The 27995-nt window shown below is 40.4% G+C and overlaps 1 protein-coding gene across 1 annotated transcript; it reads right to left on the minus strand.

Moving 5' to 3' along the window:
* Positions 1-1537: 1537 nt before the first annotated feature.
* Positions 1538-27985, minus strand: LOC133556746 (vesicle-associated membrane protein 8-like). Its single transcript, XM_061906986.1, has 3 exons — positions 27801-27985; positions 19523-19683; positions 1538-4970 (listed from the first exon to the last, which is right to left on the minus strand). Exons 2-3 carry the CDS (start codon positions 19655-19657, stop codon positions 4785-4787), a joined length of 321 nt encoding a protein of 106 aa, XP_061762970.1. The 5' UTR covers positions 19658-19683; positions 27801-27985; the 3' UTR covers positions 1538-4784.
* Positions 27986-27995: the final 10 nt, after the last annotated feature.

A 27995-nucleotide genomic window follows, 5' to 3' on the forward strand; every position in this document is an offset into this window, starting at 1 on the left:
CCAGTTTGATACACACTTAAATAAATTGCCAGAAATAGCCAATTTGCTAAATTTACCTTTAACTATGTTATTATTAATAATTGATATTTATCTTTGTGGAAACACTGATCTTCTTAATGATTTCTCACAATAAATATATTTAGAAACCGATAAATATTTTTTATAAATATATTTCGACTCTTTAAAATACAAAATTCAACCAAAAAAAAGAAGAGAAAAAGTAGCTCATTCAAATCTTTTTTGAAAAAATAAAAAAAATAATTAATGGAACATCATTAGTAATTTCTCCTGATTAAGATTAATTTTAGAATTTTGATGACATGTTTTAAATAGGTTAAAATCCAATCTGCACTTTGTTAGAATATATAACAAATTGGACCAAGCTATATTTCTAACAGACAATTTTTTTTTTAAATTTTAATCATAAGTTTGAAGAAATATTTCACAAATATTCATCGAAAAAACAGAAGCTAAAATGAAGAATTAAATTAAAATATATTTATTATTCTTTACAATAAAAAATAAATTTACTTGAAAATTGATATAAATTGTTAGGAAAGAAGAGGAAGGAATTTAAAAGGTATATGTGTTTAAAAATCCTAAAATCATCTTTAAGGTTGTGTTTTGTTCTCTAAAATTGTCTTTCTGAAAGTTATAAGAAGCAAAGTAAAAAAATAAATACATTTATTTAAACAAGTGAAGACCAAGTCTTTAAAAAAATTTCTTGGATTTTCCAATTCTATTTGAGTTTTGTCTTTCTTAGAATTAAAAATGTCCAGCGAAGCGAGACCAGCTTGCTAGTAAATAAATAAATAAAATGTAAAAAAAAAAAATTGAGGCAGCTCACTGGTAAGTGCTGCTATTTGAGCTATTTTTAGAACAGGCCAGCAGGCGACTCATCTGGTCCTTATGGGCTACCTGGTGCCCGCGGGCACATTATCTCCTCTGAGGCCGTGTGTTGTGTCGGCTTCAAATACGCACAGGGGAGAGATTGAACCCTTCTGATTAAAAGTTGATGAAAAAGTTTTAATTACTACTCCGGGTTGGATTTTATGAGCCCGCAAAGAAAAGGTGCGCTGTTGCTGTTGTGCTACTGCTGTCACAAGATGGCGGCTTCCTGCTCAGACAAAACTGCCTCTAACTCACTGTAGGACTGTTACACACACATGTAACAAAAACCTCAATGTAGGTCTCACTGAGACCTATATTTCATACACTGACCACCCCCAGCTAAAATCAACAGGAAGTTTGCTATTCCCCCTTCAATACAAAAGCTGCACTCCATTCACAATGCATTATTACTATGAGACTGATGTATAACACATGTGTATACAACGTTTTCTCTGTGTAATCATCCATCCATCCGTCTTCTACCGCTTATCTGGGTTTGGGTGGCGGTGGCAGCAGCCAAAACAGTCCCGTCCATCGCTGCTTGCAGCTTTAATTAATTATTTGATTCTTTAGTGTGGTGCCTGTGTGGAAGTTTTTTGAGCAGATTAAGACTTAAGTTCCAATGAAGACATTATCAACATCAAGACATGATAGAATAAATGTGTTTATTTCACGTAAAAAGACTAAAACCAACACATAATGCAAAGAACTGGCTGACCGGTCAGCTGTTTGCGGTTGAAGAGGTGAATACGAGTAATAGTAACAGTAAGTGATCAGAGTCAGGTGACCATGGAAACAACTAGATGACATTAAATGTACAGCAGGAACATGACAAGGTCAAACAGAGTTTCATGTCAAATGAAGTTTTTTTTGTTTTAAATGTCTTTCTCCAAACAGTTTTTGAGTTTCAGTTGGAAGTGATTTCAAAAAGCCCACAAAGAACATAATTACAATATTGAATAAATACCTTTTAATTAGGAACACTAACTAAGACAAAGCAGGACGACATAAGCAGGAGTGGTACCTCGTACAGGCAAACTAAAAAATATTGTCCATTAAAAATGTTCAGCGTATTATATTATCGAGAAATTAATATTTATTAATATCTCCATATTTTTAGGCCATGTCACGATACACGATATATATCTCGCTATTTTGCCTTAGCTTTGAATGAACACTTGATGCATGTAATCAAAGCATTCTTCTTCATACTGCATTAATATATGCTCATTTTAAACTTTCATGCAGAGAGAGAAATCGCAACTAAGTCAATTTAGCAAAAGTGTATTTATTAAACAGTTATTAAGCAGTGGCACAAACATTCATGTCATTTCCAAAACAGAAAGTTCAAGATTGTCAGAGACATTTTAAAACAAGCTATGAGTGCACTTTTGTGCATGATGTCACTAAGATAACTTATCAAAACAACACTAAATCAAAGTGCACTTTTTGTACAGAAGGCCACTACAAAAGTTTAAAACAATTAAAGTGCACTTTTGTGCATGATGTCACACAAGATATTTCAATAAGTGTCAAAAAAAAAAAACGAGCTGCATAATAGGAAATCAAATAGTGTATGTCCTCCGCTATGTGGTAGGTTCCTGCGGACGTTATCTCCTTCTGTTGTTGACTACTTTTTTAATATGGTGTTGATGTGGAAATGGTTGCCTCGGCATTTTGTTGACATGCGGAGTTTCAAAACACTCTTCATTATCTAGCGGGTGGCTTTTCAAATGATGCTAAATATTAGCAGTAATGCTACTTTTTGCAGCAACGCTTTTGCCGCACACTTGACAAATTACGGTTGTAATGGAACGACACAGGAGGTCCTTCATACCGACAGCCATCAGACTGTATAATGCATATGTTCCTTGACTGCACTTAAATGTAGAATATATTTATACTATTCATATATAATATATGTTATATATTATTTATTATTATTGTCTATTGTGAGCGAACTATGGTGCTGAATTTTCCCCAGGGATCAATAAAGTACTTTCTATTCTATCTGTTCGACATATTCCCACTTGAAGCCAAACCACCGCCAGACGATGGACCCCCTGCTGTTTTTCTTGGGAATTAATTCTTCATTTGTTACCAGATTCGCACCTATTTTCTCTACACTGCTAACGTTACCCATGCGCTATCTCTCTGCCCCGCGAGGGCGAATACGTATGTAAGAAGGGGCGCTTGTTTTAAGTCTCTGTGAGAAGGAGAAACAAGAAAGGGCGAGAAAAGCCTGTAGTGTAATGCGCGCAGCTAAAAGCAGTGAAGTGAATTATATTTATATAGCGCTTTTCTCTAGTGACTCAAAGCGCTTTTACATAGTGAAACCCAATATCTAAGTTACATTTAAACCAGTGTGGGTGGCACTGGGAGCAGGTGGGTAAAGCGTCTTGCCCAAGGACACAACGGCAGTGACTAGGATGGCGGAAGCGGGAATCGAACCTGCAACCCTCAGTTGCTGGCACGGCCGCTCTACCAACCGAGCTATGCCGCCCCAACTGCGTGAGAACGAATACTCTAATATCACGATATAGTCAAACCCGCGATATATCGATGTACGCCCAGCCCTAGTTTAGCGTTATTGTTTCTTTCATGGAAAAATGTGCTTTGGTTTCCGTATGATCCGGGGTTGGTTGGACTTTTTTTTTTTTTTTCCAACTTGCCTGTTCAGAGTTATTTGTTGATGAACCCCAAGATGCAGAGACGGAGGCAGGCATAGAATAGGAAAACCTGATTTAATTTAAATAATAGAGCGAGAACATACAAAAAGCAGGCACATGGGCGGAATAACAAACTAAGTGTCTTTAGCATAGAAGCTAGAAAAACTGGAAATAACTAATGGCTAACAAGAACAGGACAAAATGTACCACGACAGGTAATAGCTGAAAAGAATCACAGACACGACAAGAGCAACATATGGCAACCACAAGTCCGAATGACAATACAATGATCCAGCAACTGACACAAGACAAAGGAGGTACAAATAGGAGCGGGCTGATTGGCAACAGGTGTGGCCAGATGCCAATCAGCCGCAGCTGAAGGGGAACACAGCACTCAGGGAACAAGACAGGAAGCTGACAAAATAAGAGCACTAGACAGGAACTAAGGACAGGAAATACTAAACACACTGAGGAGGAACACAGCACTCAGGGAACAAGACAGGAAGCTGACAAATTAAGAGCACTTGACAGGAAGTACTAAACACAGGAAACAGACAAATGCAGAGGAAAAAACTAAAACATAGACAAACCGTCAGGGGCAAGCCTGACGTTGCCAAGGAAAACCGAGGTATAGCGCTTTAAAGACCTACTGAAACCCACTACTACCGGCCACCCAGTCTGATAGTTTATATATCAATGATGAAATATTAACATTGCAACACATGCCAATACGGCCTTTTTAGTTTACTAAATTGCAATTATAAATTTCTCGGAGTTTATTGTTGAAAACGTCGCGGAATGATGACGCATGCTCGTGACGTCACGGACTGTAAGGAAATATTAGCGCTGTTTGGTTTTTTTAGTACCTAGCAAGCACAGTACAGTTAGTAGAACAACTGTGGTTTTATTACTTTGTATGTGATAGGTGCCATCTGAAATTCAACTATTTCTTTTATTTATATATATATATATATATATATAATAAAATAAATACATATAGCTGGAATTCACTGAAAGTTTAGTATTTCTTACATATACATACATACATATATATATATATACATATACATATATACATACATACATATACATATATATACATACATATATAACAGCCAATATAAAAATATTGGCTGTAAATATACTCTTAACCACGCCCCCAAACCATGCCAATGCCCCACCCCCGGAGGTCTCAAGGTTGGCAAGTATGGTGTGTGTGTGTGTTTAGGGGCCAGACGTGGGTGAGACAATTGGCGGCAGAGGTGCGCTGACTGGGATGACGCCGGTGGCCAACAGGATGATGATGAGGACGATGATCAGCACGATGACCACGATGACCACCACCAGCTTGACGTTCTTCCACCAGTAAGAGCGAGCCACTTTGGTGGACGTGTGCTCGAAGGCCTGGGCCTGGGGGGCAAAGATGGAGAGAATAGCCGAGTCAGTCAAACCACTGAGGTTGCTATTTACAGTGCATCCGGAAAAGTATTCACAGGGCTTCACATATTCCACATTTTGTTACGTTACAGCCTTTTTCCAAAATGGGAAACAAAAAAGAAAGCCTGGATAAGCGGTAGAAGATGGATTGATGGATTAATACACAGACAAAAAGTTGTATACACGTGTTATACATCAGTCTCATAGTAATAACAGTTGTAAAGTTGCTTGGGCATTTTATAAGTACGCTTTGGTGCCGCCATTTTGAGACACTAATGCATTGTTAATGAAGTGCAGCTTTTGTATTGAAGGGTGAATAGCAAACTTCCTGTTGAATTTAGCTGGGGGTGGTCAGTGTATGAAATATAGGTCTCAGCGAGACCTACATTGAGGTTTTTGTTACACGTGTGTATAACAGTCCTACAGTGAGTTAGAGGCAGTTTTGTCTGAGCAGGAAGCCGCCATTTTGTGACAGCAGTAGCACAACAGCAACAGCGCACCTTTTCTTTGCGGGCTCATTAAATCCAAACCGGAGTAGTAATTAAAACTGTGTGTGAGTTTTCCTTGCCCTTATGTGGGCCTACCGAGGATGTCGTGGTGGTTTGTGCAGCCCTTGGAGACACTAGTGATTTAGGGCTATATAAGTAAACATTGATTGATTGATAAAACTCTTTCCTCAACTTTTAATCAGAAGGGTTCAATCTCTCCCCTGTGCGTATTTGAAGCAGACACGACAAACGGCCTCAGAGGAGATAATGTTTGAAAAAAAGCAACATTTTTTACACAACTGTTGTATTGAAGTGACAATGCATAGTCAGCATTGTCACTGGCGTCCCACTGGATGTGAATTCTCCCTGCCCACTGGGTGTGAGTTTTCCTTGCCCATTTGTGGGTTCTTCCGAGGATGTCGTAGTCGTAATGATTTGTGCAGTCCTTTGAGACATTTGTGATTTGGGGCTATATAAATAAACGATTGATTGATTGAAGAGGAAATTGCAAACCTCCTGTTGATTTTAGCCGGGGGGGGGGGTCAGTGTATGAAATATAAGTCTAACTGAGACCTACATAGAGGTTTTTGTTTCATGTTTCTATGACATTCCTACTGGAAGTTAGAAACAATTTTGAGTCGTTTTTTTTTTGTTTTTTTTATTAGATCGCAATTTTCGCCAGTCCTGATGTGTGTGTCATATTTGGTGAGTTTCGAAGCATGTTAAGGGGGTCAAATTAGAGCTCAAAGATGCGGTGGTATGATAAAGATCGCAATTTTCTTCAGTCCTGATGTGTGTGTTCAGTTTGGTGAGTTATGAAGCATTTTAAGGGGGTACAATTACATCTCAAAGAGGCAAAAAATTACATTTTTTAGGAAACTTTTGTTTTGAAGGGGGTTTTGCCAACTTCCTGTTGATTTTTGCTGAAGGAGATCAGTGTATGAAATATAGGTCTCAGTGAGACCTACATTGAGGTGTTTGATACATGTGTGTATAACAGTCCTACAGTGAGTTAGAGGCAGTTTTGTCTGAGCAGGAAGCCGCCTTCTTGTCACAGCAATAGCGCAACAGCGCACCAGTTCTTTGCGGGCTCATGAAATCCAAATCCTGCAAGAATTAAAGGTGACTATGTCTCATTTAGAAGAAAAACTTTTTTTTAATCGCAAGAAGCATATCTGGCCGTAATTAGTAGCTCACATTAAATGCCCTGCAGACACTACAAACTGGGAGCTAACAGAGCTGCCTGGGCACAGGTGCCCATGCGCAGGTTACTTGAGGGTTGCAGGTTCGATTCCCGCTTGGGCCATCCTAGTTACTGCCGTTGTGTCATTGAGCAAGACACTTTACCCACCTGTTCCCAGTGCCACCCACACTGGTTTAAATGTAACTTAGATATTGGGTGTCACTATGTAAAGCGCTTTGAGTCACTTGAGAAAAGCGCTATATAAATATAATTCACTTCACTTCACTACTCCTGTCACATCCCACCGTGAATTATTGAGGGGTTTTTTTTGTGTTTTCCTGTGTGTAGCGTTTTAGTTCATGTGTTGCGCGCCTATTTTGTTGGTATTTCCTGTAGCAGTTTCATGTCTTCCTTTGAGCGATATTTCCCCGCATCTACTTTGTTTTAGTAATCTAGTATATTTCAGTTGTTTTTATCCTTCTTAGTTGGAGACATTGTTGATTGTCATGTCATGTTGGGATGTTCATTGTGGACGCCGTCTCTGCTCCAAAGTAAGTCTTTGCTGTCGTCCAACATTCTGTTTTTGTTTCCTTTATAGCCAGTTCAGTTTTAGTTTTTTTCCCTAAGCTTCAATGCCTTTTCCTAGGGTTACTCACCTTTTATTTTGATTGATTGATTGATAGATTGATTAAAACTTTTATTAGTAGATTGCACAGTTCAGTACATATTCCGTACAGTTGACCACTAAATGGCAACACCCGAATAAGTTTTTCAACTTGTTTAAGTCGGGGTCCACGTTAATCAATTCATGGTACAAATATATACTATCAACATAATACAGTCATCACACAAGTTAATCATCATAGTATGTACATTGAATTATTTACATTATTTACAATCCGGGGGGTGGGATGAGGAGCTTTGGTTGATATCAGAACTTCAGTCATCAACAATTGCATCAACAGAGAAATGTGGACATTGAAACAGTGTAGGTCTTATTTAGTAGGATATGTACAGCCAGCAGAGAACATAGTGAGTTCACATAGCATAAGAACAAGTATATACATTACAAGTACATTTGAGTTGTTTATAATCCGGGGAGATGGGATGTGAATGGAGGAGGGTATTAGTAAAGTGTTGAAGTTGCCTGGAGGTGTTGTTTTAGAGCGGTTTTGAAGGAGGATAGACATGCACTTACTTTTATACCTGTTGGGAGTGCATTCCACATTGATGTGGCATAGAAAGAGAATGAGTTAAGACCTTTGTTAGATCGAAATCTGGGTTTAACGTGGTTTGTGGAGCTCCCCCTGGTGTTGTGGTTATGGCGGTCATTTACGTTAAGGAAGTAGTTTGACATGTACTTCGGTATCAAGGAGGTGTAGCGGATTTTATAGACGAGGCTCAGTGCAAGTTGTTTTACTCTGTCCTCCACCCTGAGCCAGTCCACTTTGGAGAAGTGGGTTGGATTGAGGTGTGATCTGGGGTGGAGGTCTAAAAGTAACCGGACTAGCTTATTCTGGGATGTTTGGAGTCTAGATTTGAGGGTTTTGGAGGTGCTGGGGTACCAGGAGGTGCAAGCGTAATCGAGGAAGGGGTTGAATGAGAGTTCCCGCTAGAATCCTCAAGGTGCTTTTGTTGACCAGAGAGGAGATTCTGTAGAGGAATCTTGTTCTTTGGTTGACCTTTTTGATCACCTTGGTTGCCATTTTATCACAGGAAAGATTAGCCTCTAGAATGGAACCTAGGTAGGTGATCTCATCCTTCCTGGTGATAACAATGTCACACACTTTTATTGTGAAGTCACTGACCATCTTAAGTTTGATATGGGACCCAAATAGGATGGATTCCGTTTTACCTAAGTGTATGGATAGCTTGTTGTCAGCGAGCCAGGTGCAAATATTGAGGAGTTCAGCACTGAGGATTTGTTCCACCTGTGACTTGTCCTTGCCGGATACCAGCAGGGCCGAGTCATCCGCAAACAGGAACAATTCACAGTGGCATGCTGATGGCATGTCATTCACGTATATTGGGAACAGTAAAGGTCCTAGTATACTGCCTTGGGGGACTCCACAGCTTACTGAGAGGGGAGGGGACATGGTGCCGTTCACCTCTACCACCTGTTTCCTCCCCTCCAAGTAAGATTGCATCCAGCTTGATGAGGTTTCGTCGAATCCGATTGCTCCGAGCTTATCCAACAGTATAGCATGGTTAACGGTGTCAAAGGCCTTCTGAATGTCCAGCATGACCATGCCGCAGTATTTGCCCGCGTCCACCTCATGTTTGGTTTTAACATTAGATATCTTTTCACCTGCACGCTGACCCCCACTGTCATCTGCATGTTGTGATCACGACAAACCATGTTCCGACATCTACATAGCAATTAGCTACCTGCTGCCACCTACTGATATGGAAGAGTATAACATGGTTACGTTGCCGAGTTCTAGACAGCACCGACACTCATGAATGGCACGTTATTTGCAGATTATTATTATTACTTGTTTATTATTATTTTACCCCAAATAGGTGCATTTACATAATCCCTCACGCAAGGGTAGGGAACCTATGGCTCTAGAGCCAGATGTGGCTCTTTTGATGACTGCATCTGGCTCTCAGATAAATCTTAACTGACATTGCTCAACGCGATAATTATGAATAATTTCGATGGTAATTACAGTGCTAAAAATAACGTGCAAAATATAAAACATTGTCATGCATTTATATCCATCCATCCGTTTTCTACCGCACCTGTTCGAGAAGTCGCATTAATGGTAAGAAGTATTTTATGTCACGATGGGGGTCGTTCTTCCAGGAAGGCAGACGGACTACTCGGCACATGGCATTTAGGTAAAAACATGATTTAATCTTAACTAAAAAAATATACAAACAAAAATCGCTCACAGTGGAGGCACAACTTGGGCTAAAGAACAAAGCTAACGCATAAATAGACTAAGAACATAAATCAAACAAAACTTACTTGGCATGGCATGAAGCACAAAACTATGGCAAGGCATGAAACAAGTCAGCACAGGGCGACTGACTGGCAAAGACGAGCTTAAATACTGCCTCTGATTAGTGCTCGGGAAGCAGGTGAGCGGGCATTTTGTCCACCAGAGACAGGTGGACAAAATGAGTAACCAAGGAAACCGGACAAGGGAGTGGAAAAAAACAGGAACTTAAAGAGTCCAAAGGACAAACAGCACATGGCCAAACAAAAACATGATCAACAGACATGACATTTTGTTTATTATTGGTTAGCTTCAGAATAACAATGTTATTAAAAAGAATAAGAGACTTATTATACTCTAAAAATGTTGGTCTTACTTAAAAATGCACACATTTAGTTGTATTCAGTGTTAAAAAAAATATGATATGGCTCTCACGGAAATACATTTTGAAATATTTGACTTTCATGGCTCTCTCAGCCAAAAAGGTTCCCGACTGTATCTCACGGCACAGTGGTTGAAAAACACTGTCTTACTGAACTAGCGCTAGAACAGTGGTTCTCAAATGGGAGTACGCGTACCCCTGGGGGTACTTGAAGGTATGCCAAGTGGTACGTGGGATTTTTTAAAAACATTCTAAAAATAGCAACAATTCAAAATCCTTTATAAATATATTTTTTGAGTAATATGAATGTAAGTTCATGCAACAATTCAATATTCAGTATTGACAGATAGATTTTTGTGGACGTGTTCCATAAATATTGACGTTAAAGGGGAACATTATCACAATTTCTGAAGGGTTAAAACCGATAAAAATCAGTTCCCAGTGGCTTATTTTATTTTTCCAAGTTTTTCTCAAAATTTTACCCATCACGCAATATCCCGAAAAACGGCTTCAAAGTGCAAGATTCTAACCGTCGTCATATCCACCCGTCTATTGTCCTGTGACGTCACTGCCTGAAGCCAACAGAAAAAAAACATGGCGGATAGCACGGAAAGGTATAGCATAGTAGCTCGGATTCAGACTCGGATTTCAGCGGCGCAAGCGATTCAACAGATGACGCATGTATTGAAACGGATGGTTGGAGTGTGGAGGCAGATAGCGAAAACGAAATTGAAGAAGAAACTGAAGCTATTGAGCCATATCACGACAGACAGCGGCACGGGAGGAAGCGAGGACGAATTCGTCGATCGCCTTCTAACCAACGATTGGTATGTGTTTGTTTGGCATTAAATGTGAGTGGAGGGAAAGGCTGGATGCAAATGTAGCTACAAATGAGGCATAACGATGCAATATGTACATACAGCTATCCTAAATAGCATGTTAGCATCGATTAGCTTACAGTCATGCCGTGAGCCAATATGTCTGATTAGCACATAAGTCATTAACATCAACAAAACTCACCTTTGTGATTTCGTTGACTTTACCGTTGGAAATGCATCTGCTTTGACTGTTGCAGGATATCCACACGTTTGCTATCTCTGTCGTAGCATCGCTATCGTCGGTAAAGTGTGCAGAACAAACGAGGGACTTTCGCATCTTTTGACCACTGGTGCAACTTGAATCCGTCGACTGGTATGTGTTTGTTTGGCATTAAATGTGGGTGGGCGGAAAGGCTGGATGCAAATATAGCTACAAATGAGGCATAATGATGCAATATGTACATACAGCTTGCCTAAATAGCATTTTAGCATCGATTAGCTTCCAGTCATGCCGTGAGCAAATATGTCTGATTAGCACATAAGTCATTAACATCAACAAAGCTCACCTTTGGGATTTTGTTGACTTTACCGTTGGAAATGCATCTGCTTTGACTGTTGCAGGATATCCACATGTTTGCCATCTCTGTCGTAGCATCGCTATCGTCGGTAAAGTGTGCAGAACAAATGAGGGACTTTCGCATCTTTTGACCACTGGTGCAACTTGAATCAGTCGATTGGTATGTGTTTGTTTGGCTTTAAATGTGGGTGGAGGGAAAGGCTTGATGCAAATATAGCTACAAATGAGGCATAATGATGCAATATGTACATACAGCTTGCCTAAATAGCATTTTAGCATCGATTAGCTTCCAGTCATGCCGTGAGCAAATATGTCTGATTAGCACATAAGTCATTAACATCAACAAAGCTCACCTTTGGGATTTTGTTGACTTTACCGTTGGAAATGCATCTGCTTTGACTGTTGCAGGATATCCACATGTTTGCCATCTCTGTCGTAGCATCGCTATCGTCGGTAAAGTGTGCAGAACAAATGAGGGACTTTCGCATCTTTTGACCACTGGTGCAACTTGAATCAGTCGATTGGTATGTGTTTGTTTGGCTTTAAATGTGGGTGGAGGGAAAGGCTTGATGCAAATATAGCTACAAATGAGGCGTAACGATGCAATATGTACATACAGCTAGCCTAAATAGCATGTTAGCATCGATTAGCTTGCAGTCATGCCGTGAGCAAATATGTCTGATTAGCACATAAGTTATTAACAACAAAACTCACCTTTTTGATTTCGTTGACTTTATCGTTGGAAATGCATCTGCTTTGAGTGTCGCAGGATATCCACACATTTTTGCCATCTCTGTCGTAGCATCGCTATCGTCGATAAAGTGTGCAGAACAAACGAAGGACTTTTGCATCTTTTGACCACTGGTGCAACTTGAATCTGTCGATTGGTATGTGTTTGTTTGGCATTAAATGTGGGTGGAGGGAAAGGCTGGATGCAAATATAGCTACAAATGAGGCATAACGATGCAATATGTACATACAGCTTGCCTAAATAGCATTTTAGCATCGATTAGCTTCCAGTCATGCTGTGAGCAAATATGTCTGATTAGCACATAAGTCATTAACATCAACAAAGCTCACCTTTGTGATTTTGTTGACTTTACCGTTGGAAATGCATCTGCTTTGAGTGTCGCAGGATATCCACACATTCTTGCCATCTCTGTCGTAGCATCGCTATCGTCGGTAAAGTGTGCAGAACAAATTAGGGACTTTCGCATCTTTTGACCACTGGTGCAACTTGAATCCGTCGATTGGTATGTGTTTGTTTGGCATTAAATGTGGGTGGAGGGAAAGGCTGGATGCAAATGTAGCTACAAATGAGGCATAATGACGCAATATGTACATACAGCTAGCCTGAATAGCAGGTTAGCATCGATTAGCTTCCAGTCATGCCGTGAGCAAATATGTCTGATTAGCACATAAGTCATTAACATCAACAAAGCTCACCTTTGTGATTTTGTTGACTTTATCGTTGGAAATGCATCTGCTTTGAGTGTCGCAGGATATCCACACATTTTTGCCATCTCTGTCGGAGCATCGCTATCGTCGATAAAGTGTGCAGAACAAATTAGGGACTTTCGCATCTTTTGACCACTGGTGCAACTTGAATCCGTCGATTGGTATGTGTTTGTTTGGCATTAAATGTGGGTGGAGGGAAAGGCTGGATGCAAATATAGCTACAAATGAGGCATAACGATGCAATATGTACATACAGCTAGCCTAAATAGCATGTTAGCATCGATTAGCTTGCAGTCATGCCGTGAGCAAATATGTCTGATTAGCAAACTCTACGTAAGACAACTGGTGTTGTTACAACCTCCGACAACACACCGACGAGGCATAATGTCTCCAAGGTACGGAAAACAGTCGAAAAAACGGAAAACAACAGAGCTGATTTGACTTGGTGTGTGTAATGTGTTTGAGAAAATGGCGGGTCGCTTCCTGTTGTGACGTCACGGGTGAAAGGTCATCGCTCCGACAGCGAACAATTGAAAGGCGTTTCAATCGCCAAATTCACCCTTTTAGAGTTCGGAAATCGGTTAAAAAAAACATGGTCTTTTTTCTGCAACATCAAGGTATATATTGACGCTTACATAGGTCTGGTGATAATGTTCCCCTTTATAGATCTCATTTTTTGTGAAGAAATGTTCAGAATTAAGTTGATGAATCCAGATGGATCTCTATTACAATCCCCAAAGAGGGGACTTTAAGTTGATATTTTTTTATGTGTAGAAATCTTTATAAATAATTGAATCACTTGTTTATTTTTCAACACGATTTTAGTTATTTTTATATATTTTTTTCCAAATAGTACAAGAAAGACCACTACAAATGAGCAATATTTGGCACTGTTATACAATTTAATTAATCAGAAACTGATGACATAGTGCTATACACTATTATGTTAGATCCACTATGGACTGGACTCTCACTATTATGTTAGATCCACTATGGAATGGACTCTCACTTTTATGTTAGATCCACTATGGACTGGACTCTCACTATTATGTTGGATCCATTATGAACTGGACTCTCACTATCATGTTAGATCCACTATGGACTAGACTCTCACTATTATGTTAGATCCACTATGGACTGGACTCTCACTATTATCTTAGATCCACTATGGACTGGACTCTCACTTTTGTGTTAAATCTACTATGGACTGGACTCACACTATTATGTTGGATCCACTATGGATAGGACTCTCACTTTTATGTTAAGTCCACTATGGACTGGACTCACACTATTGAGTTAGATCAACTATGGACTGGACTCTCACTTTTATGTTAAATCCACTATGGAATGGACTCTCACTTTTATGTTAAATCCACTATGGACTGGACTCTCACTATTATGTTAGATCCACTATGGACTGGACTCTCACTATTATGTTAGATCCACTATGGACTGGACTCTCACTATTAAGTTAGATCCACTATGGAATGGACTCTCACTTTTGTGTTAAATCCACTATGGACTGGACTCTCACTATTATGTTAGATCCACTATGGACTGGACTCTCACTATTATGTTAGATCCACTATGGACTGGACTCTCACTATTAAGTTAGATCAACTATGGACTGGACTCTCACTTTTATGTTAAATCCACTATGGACTGGACTCTCACTATTATGTTAAATCCACTATGGAATGGACTCTCACTTTTATGTTAAATCCACTATGGACTGGACTCTCACTTTTATGTTAAATCCACTATGGACTGGACTCACACTATTATGTTAGATCCACTATGGAATGGACTCTCACTATTATGTTAGATCCACTATGGACTGGACTCTCACTTTTATGTTAGATGCACTATGGACTGGACTCACACTATTATGTTAGATCCACTATGGAATGGACTCTCACTTTTATGTTAAATCCACTATGGACTGGACTCTCACTATTATGTTAGATAAATGGGTTGTACTTGTATCCACTATGGACTGGACTCTCACTTTTATGTTAAATCCACTATGGACTGGACTCTCACTATTATGTTAGATCCACTATGGACTGGACTCTCACTATTAAGTTAGATCAACTATGGACTGGACTCTCACTATTATGTTAGATCCACTATGGACTGGACTCTCACTATTAAGTTAGATCAACTATGGACTGGACTCTCACTTTTATGTTAAATCCACTATGGACTGGACTCTCACTATTAAGATAGATCCACTATGGAATGGACTCTCACTTTTGTGTTGAATCCACTATGGACTGGACTCTCACTATTAAGTTAGATCCACTATGGAATGGACTCTCACTTTTGTGTTAAATCCACTATGGACTGGACTCTCACTATTATGTTAGATCCACTATGGACTGGACTCTCACTATTATGTTAGATCCACTATGGACTGGACTCTCACTATTCTGTTAGATCCACTATGGACTGGACTCTCACTTTTATGTTAAATCCACTATGGACTGGACTCTCACTATTATGTTAGATCCACTATGGACTGGACTCTCACTATTATGTTAGATCCACTATGGACTGGACTCTCACTTTTATGTTAAATCCACTATGGACTGGACTCTCACTTTTATGTTAAATCCACTATGGAATGGACTATCACTTTTATGTTAAATCTACTATGGACTGGACTCTCACTATTATGTTAGATCCACTGTGGACTGGACTCTCACTATTATGTTAGATCCACTATGGACTGGACTCTCACTATTATGTTAGATCCACTATGGAATGGACTCTCACTTTTATGTTAAATCCACTATGGACTGGACTCTCACTATTAAGTTAGATCCACTATGGAATGAACTCTCACTTTTGTGTTGAATTCACTATGGACTGGACTCTCACTATTATGTTAGATCCACTATGGACTGGACTCCCACTTTTATGTTAAATCCACTATGGACTGGACTCTCACTTTTATGTTAAATCCACTATGGACCGGACTCACACTATTAAATCAAGTATGGACTGGACTCTCACTATTATGTTAGATCCACTATGGACTGGACTCTCACACTATTATGTTAGATCCACTATGGACTGGACTCTCACTATTATGTTAGATCCACTATGGAATGGACTCCCACTTTTATGTTAAATCCACTATGGACTGGACTCTCACTTTTATGTTAAATCCACTATGGACCGGACTCACACTATTAAATCAAGTATGGACTGGACTCTCACTATTATGTTAGATCCACTATGGACTGGACTCTCACACTATTATGTTAGATCCACTATGGACTGGACTCTCACTATTATGTTAGATCCACTATGGACTGGACTCACACTATTATGTTAGATCCACTATGGAATGGACTCTCACTATTATGTTAGATCCACTATGGAATGGACTCCCACTTTTATGTTAAATCCACTATGGACTGGACTCTCACTTTTATGTTAAATCCACTATGGACCGGACTCACACTATTAAATCAAGTATGGACTGGACTCTCACTATTATGTTAGATCCACTATGGACTGGACTCTCACACTATTATGTTAGATCCACTATGGACTGGACTCTCACTATTATGTTAGATCCACTATGGACTGGACTCACACTATTATGTTAGATCCACTATGGAATGGACTCTCACTATTATGTTAGATCCACTATGGACTGGACTCTCACTTTTATGTTAGATCCACTATGGAATGGACTCACACTATTATGTTGGATCCACTATGGAATGGACTCTCACGTTTATGTTAAATCCACTATGGACTGGACTCACACTATTAAGTTAGATCCACTATGGACTGGACTCTCACTATTATGTTGGATCCATTATGGACTGGACTCTCACTATTATGTTATATCCACTATGGACTGGACTCTCACTATTATGTTAGATCCACTATGGACTGGACTCTCACTATTATGTTAAATCAACTATGGACTGGACTCTCACTATTATGTTAGATCCACTATGGACTGGACTCTCACTATTATGTTAGATCCACTATGGACTGGACTCTCACTTTTATGTTAAATCCACTATGGACTGGACTCACACTATTATGTTAGATCCACTATGGAATGGACTCACACTATTATGTTGGATCCACTATGGAATGGACTCTCACTATTATGCTAGATCCACTATGGACTGGACTCACACTATTATGTTAGATCCACTATGGAATGGACTCACACTATTATGTTGGATCCACTATGGAATGGACTCTCACGTTTATGTTAAATCCACTATGGACTGGACTCACACTATTAAGTTAGATCCACTATGGACTGGACTCTCACTATTATGTTGGATCCATTATGGACTGGACTCTCACTATTATGTTATATCCACTATGGACTGGACTCTCACTATTATGTTAGATCCACTATGGACTGGACTCTCACTATTATGTTAAATCAACTATGGACTGGACTCTCACTATTATGTTAGATCCACTATGGACTGGACTCTCACTATTATGTTAGATCCACTATGGACTGGACTCTCACTATTATGTTGGATCCACTATGGACTGGACTCTCACTATTATGTTAGATCCACTATGGACTGGACTCTCACTATTATGTTAGATCCACTACGGACTGGACTCTCACTATTATGTTGGATCCACTATGGACTGGACTCTCACTATTATGTTAGATCCACTATGGACTGGACTGTCACTATTATGTTAGATCCACTATGGACTGGACTCTCACTATTATGTTAGATCCACTATGGACCGGACTCTCACTATTATGTTAGATCCACTATGGAATGGACTCTCACTTTTATGTTAAATCCACTATGGACTGGACTCACACTATTAGATCAACTATGGACTGGACTCACACTATTAAGTTAGATCAACTATGGACTGGACTCTCACTATTATGTTAGATCCACTATGGACTGGACTCTCACACTATTATGTTAGATCCACTATGGACTGGACTCTCACTATTATGTTAGATCCACTATGGAATGGACTCTCACTTTTATGTTAAATCCACTATGGACTGGACTCACACTATTAAGTTAGATCAACTATGGACTGGACTCTCACTATTATGTTAGATCAACTATGGACTGGACTCTCACTATTATGTTGGATCCACTATGGACTGGACTCTCACTATTATGTTAGATCCACTATGGACTGGACTCTCACTATTATGTTAGATCCACTATGGACTGGACTCTCACTATTATGTTAGATCCACTATGGACCGGACTCTCACTATTATGTTAGATCCACTATGGAATGGACTCTCACTTTTATGTTAAATCCACTATGGACTGGACTCACACTATTAGATCAACTATGGACTGGACTCACACTATTAAGTTAGATCAACTATGGACTGGACTCTCACTATTATGTTAGATCCACTATGGACTGGACTCTCACACTATTATGTTAGATCCACTATGGACTGGACTCTCACTATTATGTTAGATCCACTATGGAATGGACTCTCACTTTTATGTTAAATCCACTATGGACTGGACTCACACTATTAAGTTAGATCAACTATGGACTGGACTCTCACTATTATGTTAGATCAACTATGGACTGGACTCTCACTATTATGTTAGATCCACTATGGACCGGACTCTCACTATTATGTTAGATCCACTATGGAATGGACTCTCACTTTTATGTTAAATCCACTATGGACTGGACTCACACTATTAGATCAACTATGGACTGGACTCACACTATTAAGTTAGATCAACTATGGACTGGACTCTCACTATTATGTTAGATCCACTATGGACTGGACTCTCACACTATTATGTTGGATCCACTATGGACTGGACTCTCACTATTATGTTAGATCCACTATGGACTGGACTCTCACTATTATGTTAGATCCACTATGGACTGGACTCTCACTATTATGTTAGATCCACTCTGGACTGGACTCTCACACTATTATGTTAGATCCACTATGGACCGGACTCTCACTATTATGTTAGATCCACTATGGACTAGACTCTCACACTATTATGTTAGATCCACTATGGACTGGACTCTCACTATTATGTTAGATCCACTATGGACTTGACTCTCATACTATGTTAGATCCACTATGGACTGGACTCTCACACTATTATGTTAGTTCCACGTGGGGTGTTATAGCTCGGTTGGTAGAGTGGCCGTGCCAGCAACTTGAGGGTTGCAGGTTCGATCCCCGCTTCCGCCATCCTAGTCACTGCCGTTGTGTCCTTGGGCAAGACACTTTACCCACCTGCTCCCAGTGCCACCCACACTGGTTTAAATGTAGAAAATAGATATTGGGTTTCACTATGTAAAGCGCTTTGAGTCATTAGAGAAAAAGCGCTATATAAATATAATTCACTTCACTTCACTATATTTTACTTCTTTATCTCTTTTTTTCGACCAAAAATGCTTTGCTCTGATTAGGGGGTACTTGAATTTAAAAAATATTCACAGGGGGTACATCACTGAAAAAAGGTTGAGAACCACTGTTGTGGAAGAGGATTCCTAACCTACTTGCGCCATTCCAGACCTGCGACCGTATGACAATACCAAAAAAGGTTTGCGTATTTTTTTGTGTGTCTCCAAACTTGTTTAGCAGACGTCTGCCAGCCTCGTCAGTCGTGACTACTAATAAATACTAATACTACTATTTTTACCCCAGCTTTCAGGTCCGCTGACTTGTCCACGAGGATGCCCAGTTTTTCACCTCGATCAAGCATAATATCCATATTTGTTGTCATGATCTGTTTGACTTCTTGGACTTCCCCGTTCATCTGGTCCATTATGTCCATTTCAGCCGGATCTGCACACTCCGCTCCTGGATGACAAAAAAAGCACAGTGGACAACTTAAAAAAATACAATAAAATCATAATGCCTGGGTGCTTTTAAAGGCCTACTGAAACCCACTACTACCGACCACCCAGTCTGATAGTTTATATATCAATGATGAAATATTAACATTGCAACACATGCCAATACGGCTTTTTTAGTTTACTAAATTACAATTTTAAAATTTCCTGCGTGAAGTCACGGACTGTAAGGAAATATTAGCGCTGCACCACTAGCGGCTAAAAGTCATCTGCTTTAATCGCATAATTACACAGTATTCTGGACATCTGTGTTGCTGAATCTTTTGCAATTTGTTCAATTAATAATGGAGAAGTCAAAGAGGAAAGATGGAGTTGGGAAGCTTTAGCCTTTATCAATCAATCAATAAATGTTTACTTATATAGCCCTAAATCACTAGTGTCTCAAAGGGCTGCACAAACCACTACGACATCCTCGGTAGGCCCACATAAGGGCAAGGAAAACTCACACCCAGTGGGACGTCGGTGACAATGATGATTATGAGAACCTTGGAGAGGAGGAAAGCAATGGATGTCGAGCGGGTCTAACATGATACTGTGAAAGTTCAATCCATAATGGATCCAACACAGTCGCGAGAGTCCCGTTCATAGCGGAGCCAGCAGGAAACCATCCCAAGCGGGGGCGGATCAGCAGCGCAGAGATGTCCCCAGCCGATACACAGGCAAGCAGTACACACGGCGATTCCTTGTTAAAAATTCCCGGAGGTGAAGCTTCCCTATGGATCAGAGCGGCCAAGCGAACATGGATCCCCACCAAATGTCAACCAGCAGTTTTCGGTGAGAAAATTGTGGTAAAAAGTCGCCACTTACCGGAGATCAGCTGAGCTTGTGCCGTCCGTACAGCTGCCGTCGACTTCAATCAGACACTGGCCTCAAGACACCCGTGGACACACCCCTCCGACTATCAGGTACTATTAAACTCACTAAAACACTAGCAACACAATAGAAAGATAAGGGATTTCCCAGAATTATCCTGGTAAATGTGTTTAAAAACATCTGAATCTGTCCCAATGCAATCGCCTTTTTTTTTCTAGTCCATCGCTATCAATATCCTCAAACACGAATCTTTCATCCTTGCTCAAATTAACGGGGAAATTGTCGTTTTCTCGGTCCGAATAGCTGTTTTTGTTGGAGGCTCCCATTATAAACAATGTGAGGATGTGAGGCGCCCTCACACTTGTGATGTCATCGTCTACGACTTCCAGTAAAGGCAAGGCTTTTTCATTAGCGACCAAAAGTTGCAAACTTTATCGTGGATGTTCTCTACTAAATCCTTTCAGCAAAAATATGGCAATATCGCGAAATGATCAAGTATGACACATAGAATGGACCTGCTATCCCCGTTTAAATAAGAAAATCTCATTTCAGTAGGCCTTTAAGTCGTGGTCCACGTTAATCAATTCATGGTAAATATGATGGGATCATATTTCCATTTGTTTCTGTCACAATTATTTTATGTCGAACCCCATGATTCAAAGAAGGAGGCAGGCATGGAATATGAAAACATGATTTAATTAAAGCTAAACAAGAACAAACAAAAAGCACGCACGTGGACGGAATAACAAACTAAGGGAGCTAGCACTGGAAGCTAGACAACAAAAAGGAACTTTAGCATGGAAGCTAGTGGATTGCAAACAGAAAAACTGGAAATAACTAATGGCTAACAAGAACAGCTTACCGCTACGACGACCAGGACAAAATGTACCACGACAGGTAATAGCTGAACAGAATCACAGACACGACAAGAGCAACATATGGCAACCACGAGTCCGAATGACAATACAATGATCCAGCAACTGACACAACACAAAGCAGGTACAAATAGGAGCGGGCTGATTGGCAACAGGTGTGGCCAGGTGCCCATCAGCCGCAGCTGAGGAGGAACACAGCGCTCAGGCAACAAGACAGGAAGCTGACAAAATAAGAGCACTAGACAGGAACTAAGGACAGGAAATACTAAACACAGAGGAAACAGACAAATGCAGAGGAAAACACTAAAACATGTCCAAAAAGGAGTAGGAAAAAGCAGATCTTTTCTAAACCTACCCCTTTTCATATCATAGTAGTTTTATCCCATTTCTTTGTTTTCTTTTTAGAACATCATTAAATAAATATACCAAAAGTAAATATTACATACATAAATAGATATTACACATATAAACATATACAAAGTAATCAAAGTTCTCATAAATAGTTAAGTAATGTATGGTACACAGAGGACATGAATGAGGTTCTCATTTTCTTCTTTTTTTTAAAAAAGGTTCAGGATGTTGATCATAACTATTTTCCTCTATAATTGGTGAAAACTTGTAGTTTGAACAGCTCTTAAAGGGGAACATTATCACCAGACCTATGTGTGCTAATCAGACATATTTGCTCGCGGCATGACTGGAAGCTAATCGATGCTAACATGCTATTTAGGCAAGCTGTATGTACATATTGCGTCATTATGCCTCATTTGTAGCTACATTTGCATCCAGCCTTTCCCTCCACCCACATTTAATGCCAAACAAACACATACCAATCAACGGATTCAAGTTGCACCAGTGGTCAAAAGATGCGAAAGTCCCTCATTTGTTCTGCACACTTTACCGACGATAGCGATGCTACGACAGAGATGGCAAGAACGTGTGGATATCCTGCGACACTCAAAGCAGATGCATTTCCAACGATAAAGTCAACGAAATCACAAAGGTGAGTTTTGTTGATGTTAATGACTTATGTGCTAATCAGACATATTTGCTCACGGCATGACTGGAAGCTAATCGATGCTAACATGCTATTTAGGCTAGCTGTATGTACATATTGCATCATTATGCCTCATTTGTAGCTCTATTTGCATCCAGCCTTTCCCTCCACCCACATTTAATGCCAAACAAACACATACCAATCGACGGATTCAAGTTGCACCAGTGGTCAAAAGATGCGAAAGTCCCTCATTTGTTCTGCACACTTTACCGACGATAGCGATGCTACAACAGATGGCAAGAACGTGTGGATATCCTGCGACACTCAAAGCAGATGCATTTCCAACGATAAAGTCAACGAAATCACAAAGGTGAGTTTTGTTGATGTTAATGACTTATGTGCTAATCAGACATATTGGCTCACGGCATGACTGCAAGCTAATCGATGCTAACATGCTATTTAGGCTAGCTGTATGTACATATTGCATCATTATGCCTCATTTGTAGCTACATTTGCATCCAGCCTTTCCCTCCACCCACATTTAATGCCAAACAAACACATACCAATCGACGGATTCAAGTTGCACCAGTGGTCAAAAGATGCGAAAGTCCCTCATTTGTTCTGCACACTTTACCGACGATAGCGATGCTACGACAGAGATGGCACAGAGATGTGTGGATATCCTGCGACACTCAAAGCAGATGCATTTCCAACGATAAAGTCAACGAAATCACAAAGGTGAGTTTTGTTGATATTAATGACTTATGTGCTAATCAGACATATTTGCTCACGGCATGACTGGAAGCTAATCGATGCTAACATGCTGGTTAGGCTATCTGTATGTACATATTGCATCATTATGCCTCATTTGTAGCTACATTTGCATCCAGCCTTTCCCTCCAACCACATATAATGCCAAACAAACACATACCAATCAACGGATTCAAGTTGCACCAGTGGTCAAAAGATGCGAAAGTCCCTCGTTTGTTCTGAACACTTTACCGACGATAGCGATGCTACGACAGAGATATCAAACGTGTGGATATCCTGCGACACTCAAAGCAGATGCATTTCCAACGATAAAGTCAATGAAATCACAAAGGTGAGTTTTGTTGATGTTAATGACTTATGTGCTAATCAGACATATTGGCTCACGGCATGACTGCAAGCTAATCGATGCTAACATGCTATTTAGGCTAGCTGTATGTACATATTGCATCATTATGCCTCATTTGTAGCTACATTTGCATCCAGCCTTTCCCTCCACCCACATTTAATGCCAAACAAACACATACCAATCGACGGATTCAAGTTGCACCAGTGGTCAAAAGATGCGAAAGTCCCTCGTTTGTTCTGCACACTTTACCGACGATAGCGATGCTACAACAGAGATAGCAAACGTGTGGATATCCTGCGACACTCAAAGCAGATGCATTTCCAACGGTAAAGTCAACAAAATCACAAAGGTGAGCTTTGTTGTTGTTAATGACTTATGTGCTAATCAGACATATTGGCTCACGGCATGACTGCAAGCTAATCGATGCTAACATGCTATTTAGGCTAGCTGTATATACATATTGCATCATTATGCCTCATTTGTAGCTACATTTGCATCCAGCCCTTCCCTCCACCCACATTTAATGCCAAACAAACACATACCAATCGTTGGTTGGAAGGCGATCGCGAAATTCGTCCTCGCTTCCTCCCGTGCCGCTGTCTGTCGTGATATGGCTCAATAGCTTCAGTTTCTTCTTCAATTTCGTTTTCGCTATCTGCCTCCACACTCCAACCATCCGTTTCAATAAATGCGTAATCTGTTGAATCGCTTGCGCCGCTGAAATCCGAGTCTGAATCCGAGCTACTATGCTATACCTTTCTGTGCTATCCGCCATGTTTTTTTTCTGTTGGCTTCACGCAGTGACGTCACAGGACAATAGACGGGTGGATATGACGACGGTTAGAATCGGGCACTTTGAAGCCGTTTTTCGGGATATTGCGTGATGGGTAAAATTTTGAGAAAAACTTCGAAAAATAAAATAAGCCACTGGGAACTGATTTTTATTGGTTTTAACCCGTCTGCAATTGTGATAATGTTCCCCTTTAACTGAATCATATTAGTGCTTTGTTAGATGTCTTTGTTTAATCCATTCCATGATTTAATTCCACATACAGATATGCTAAAGGTCTTAAGTGTTGTACATGCATACAAATCTTTTAAATGATAATTTCCTGTAACAGTAAATGTCTCCTCTTTTGTTATGAATTGTTGTACATTATTGGCTAGCAGGTTATAGTTTGCTTTATACATCGATCTAGCTGTCTGCAAATGCACCAAATGGTTGAATTTCAATATTTGTGATTCAATAAAGTGTTTGTATGTTCGTTATATCCAACATTATTTATTATTCTATTATTATTTTACCCAAAAATATGTTTTTACCCTTTCAATATCTACTCCGTCTATTTGTATTTGTGTTCAACTTTCCCTCCTGCCGTTACCAATTAAATATTATTTCAGCTAATCTTTCCTGTGATAAAATGGCAACCAAGGTGTTCAAAAAGGTCAACCAAAGAACGAGATTCCTCTACAGAATCTCCTCTCTGGTCAACAAAAGCACCTTGAGGATTGTAGCGGGAACTCTCATTCAACCCTTCTTCGATTACGCTTGCACCTCCAAAACCCTCAAATCTAGACTCCAAACATCCCAAAATAAGCTAGTCAGGATACTTTTAGACCTCCACCCCAGATCACACCTCAATCCAACCCACTTCTCCAAAGTGGGCTGGCTCAGGGTGGAGGACAGAGTAAAACAACTTGCACTGAGCCTGGTCTATAAAATCCGCTACACCTCCTTGATACCGGAGTACATGTCAAACTACTTCCTTAACGTAAATGACCGCCATAACCACAACACCAAGGGGAACTCCACAAACCACGTTAAACCCAGATTCCGATCTAACAAAGGTCTTAACTCCTTCTCTTTCTATGCCACATCAATGTGGAATGCACTCCCAACAGGTATAAAAGTAAGTGCATCTCTATCCTCCTTCAGAACCGCTCTAAAACAACACCTCCAGGCAACTTCAAGACTTTACTAATACCCTCCTCCATTCACATCCCATCTCCCCGGATTATAAACAACTCAAATGTACTTGTAATGTATATACTTGTTCTTATGCTATGTGAACTCACTATGTTCTCTGCTGGCTGTACATATCCTACTAAATAAGACCTACACTGTTTCAATGTCCACATTTCTCTGTTGAAGCAATTGTTGATGACTGAAGTTCTGATATCAACCAAAGCTCCTCATCCCACCCCCCGGATTGTAAATAATGTAAATAATTCAATGTAGATACTATGATGATTAACTTGTGTGATGACTGTATTATGTTGATAGTATATATTTGTACCATGAATTGATTAACGTGGACCCCGACTTAAACAAGTTGAAAAATGTATTCGGGTGTTACCATTTAGTGGTCAACTGTACGGAATATGTACTGTACTGTGCAATCTACTAATAAAAGTATCAATCAATCAATCAATCAAAAGTTTTGCTGAGATTCAAAGATAGTCTGTTTTATCAAACCATCTTTTTAATTTGTTCATTTCTTCTGTTATTATTTGTATTAGCTTTTGTGTGTGTTCTCTCCTGAACAAAACACAGTTGTATCCCCTGCAAATAATACTAACTTTAAGTCCTTTGTAACTTTACAAATGTCGTTTATACAAAGATTGAACAATTTTGGTCCCAGTATTGATCCTTGAGGTATGTTGTAAGATATTTTCATCTCGGTAGAAGTGTTGTTCTCCTATCTTCACGTTTAGCTTCACGTTGGTTAAGTAGCTTCTAACCCAGTTCAAGACCAACCCTGATTCCATACCTTTCTAATTTGTGAATCAAGATATTGTGATTGCATGGGAGTTTGCCCAACCAGTCTACATGTGCTTTGTGGACTTGGAGAAGGCATTCGACCGTGTCCCCCGGGAAGTCCTGTGGGGAGTGCTCAGAGAGTATGGGGTATCGGACTGTCTTATTATGGCAGTTCGATCCCTGTATGATCAGTGTCAGAGCTTGGTCCGCATTGCCGGCAGTAAGTCGGATGCATTTCCAGTGAGGGTTGGACTCCGCCAAGGCTGTCCTTTGTCATCGATTCTGTTCATAACTTTTATGGACAGAATTTCTAGGCGCAGTCAAGGCGTTGAGGGGTTCCGGTTTGGTGACCGCAGGATTAGGTCTCTGCTTTTTGCAGATGATGTGGTCCTGATGGCTTCATCTGACCGGGATCTTCAGCTCTCACTGGATCAGTTTGCAGCCGAGTGTGAAGCGACCGGAATGAGAATCAGCACCTCCAAGTCCGAGTCCATGGTTCTCGCCCGGAAAAGGGTGGAGTGCCATCTCCGGGTTGGGGAGGAGACCCTGCCCCAAGTGGAGGAGTTCAAGTACCTAGGAGTCTTGTTCACGAGTGAGGGAAGAGTGGATCGTGAGATCGACAGGCGGATCGGTGCGGCGTCTTCAGTAATGCGGACGTTGTACCGATCCGTTGTGGTGAAGAAGGAGCTGAGCCGGAAGGCAAAGCTCTCAATTTACCGGTCGATCTACGTTCCCATCCTCACCTATGGTCATGAACTTTGGGTCATGACCGAAAGGATAAGATCACGGGTACAAGGGGCCGAAATGAGTTTCCTCCGCCATGTGGCGGGTCTCTCCCTTAGAGATAGGGTGAGAAGCTCTGCCATCCGGGAGGAACTCAACGTAAAGCCGCTGCTCCTCCACATGGAGAGGAGCCAGATGAGGTGGTTCGGGCATCTGGTCAGGATGCCACCCGAACGCCTCCCTAGGGAGGTGTTTAGGGCACGTCCAACCGGTAGGAGGCCACGGGGAAGACCCAGGACACGTTGGGAAGACTATGTCTCCCGGCTGGCCTGGGAACGCCTCGGGATCGCCCGGGAAGAGCTAGACGAAGTGGCTGGGGAGAGGGAAGTCTGGGTTTCCCTGCTTAGGCTGTTGCCCCCGCGACCCGACCTCGGATAAGCGGGAGAAGATGGATGGATGGATGGAAGATATTGTGATTCATTGTGTCAAATGCTTTTGTGAAGTCCATAAACACTGCAGCAACACATTTTCCGATTGATTGACAGTTGTCATTTTGTCCGGCCAAAGTCAATCACCAGACGTGGTTGATGTGTACTTATGGTACAAATATATGTTGGTACTTATTGTAAAACTAAATGTGTACTTATTGTAAAACTAGATGTGTACTTATTGTATTTACTAAAAACCTGACACGTTAGTGGAAAAAACAACTTGTCATGTTCGTAGTGACAAAACCAGTCCGAACACTTTTCATGAACAACAAAGTATCATTTCTTACCGGCTCGTAGTTCGTCTTTCCGCCGCAACCCAAGAGACTTTCCTCCAGGTTGAGAGTTTTGAACGGTGTTGGATTATTAATAAGTGGAGAGTTTGCCACAAGATGAAGATAATCAAGGGTTTTTCTCTTTGTTTAACTTCCTGGTTGTGTTGCCTCACCCTCCCTTCAAACTTCCTTCCTCTAACACAGGGGTAG

Source organism: Nerophis ophidion, linkage group LG07 (genome assembly GCF_033978795.1).
Source record: "Nerophis ophidion isolate RoL-2023_Sa linkage group LG07, RoL_Noph_v1.0, whole genome shotgun sequence".
Lineage (NCBI taxonomy): Eukaryota > Metazoa > Chordata > Actinopteri > Syngnathiformes > Syngnathidae > Nerophis > Nerophis ophidion.

What these genes read in the sequence shown, in the direction of transcription:
- LOC133556746 (XM_061906986.1), bottom strand. Translation starts at nt 19,657, where the DNA reads ATGGACATAATGGACCAGATGAACGGGGAAGTCCAAGAAGTCAAACAG. An exon ending in CAGCGGACCTGAAAGCTGGG is followed by an intron (nt 4,971 to 19,522) that starts GTAAAAATAGTA and finishes TTTGCCCCCCAG; the next exon opens with GCCCAGGCCTTCGAGCACAC.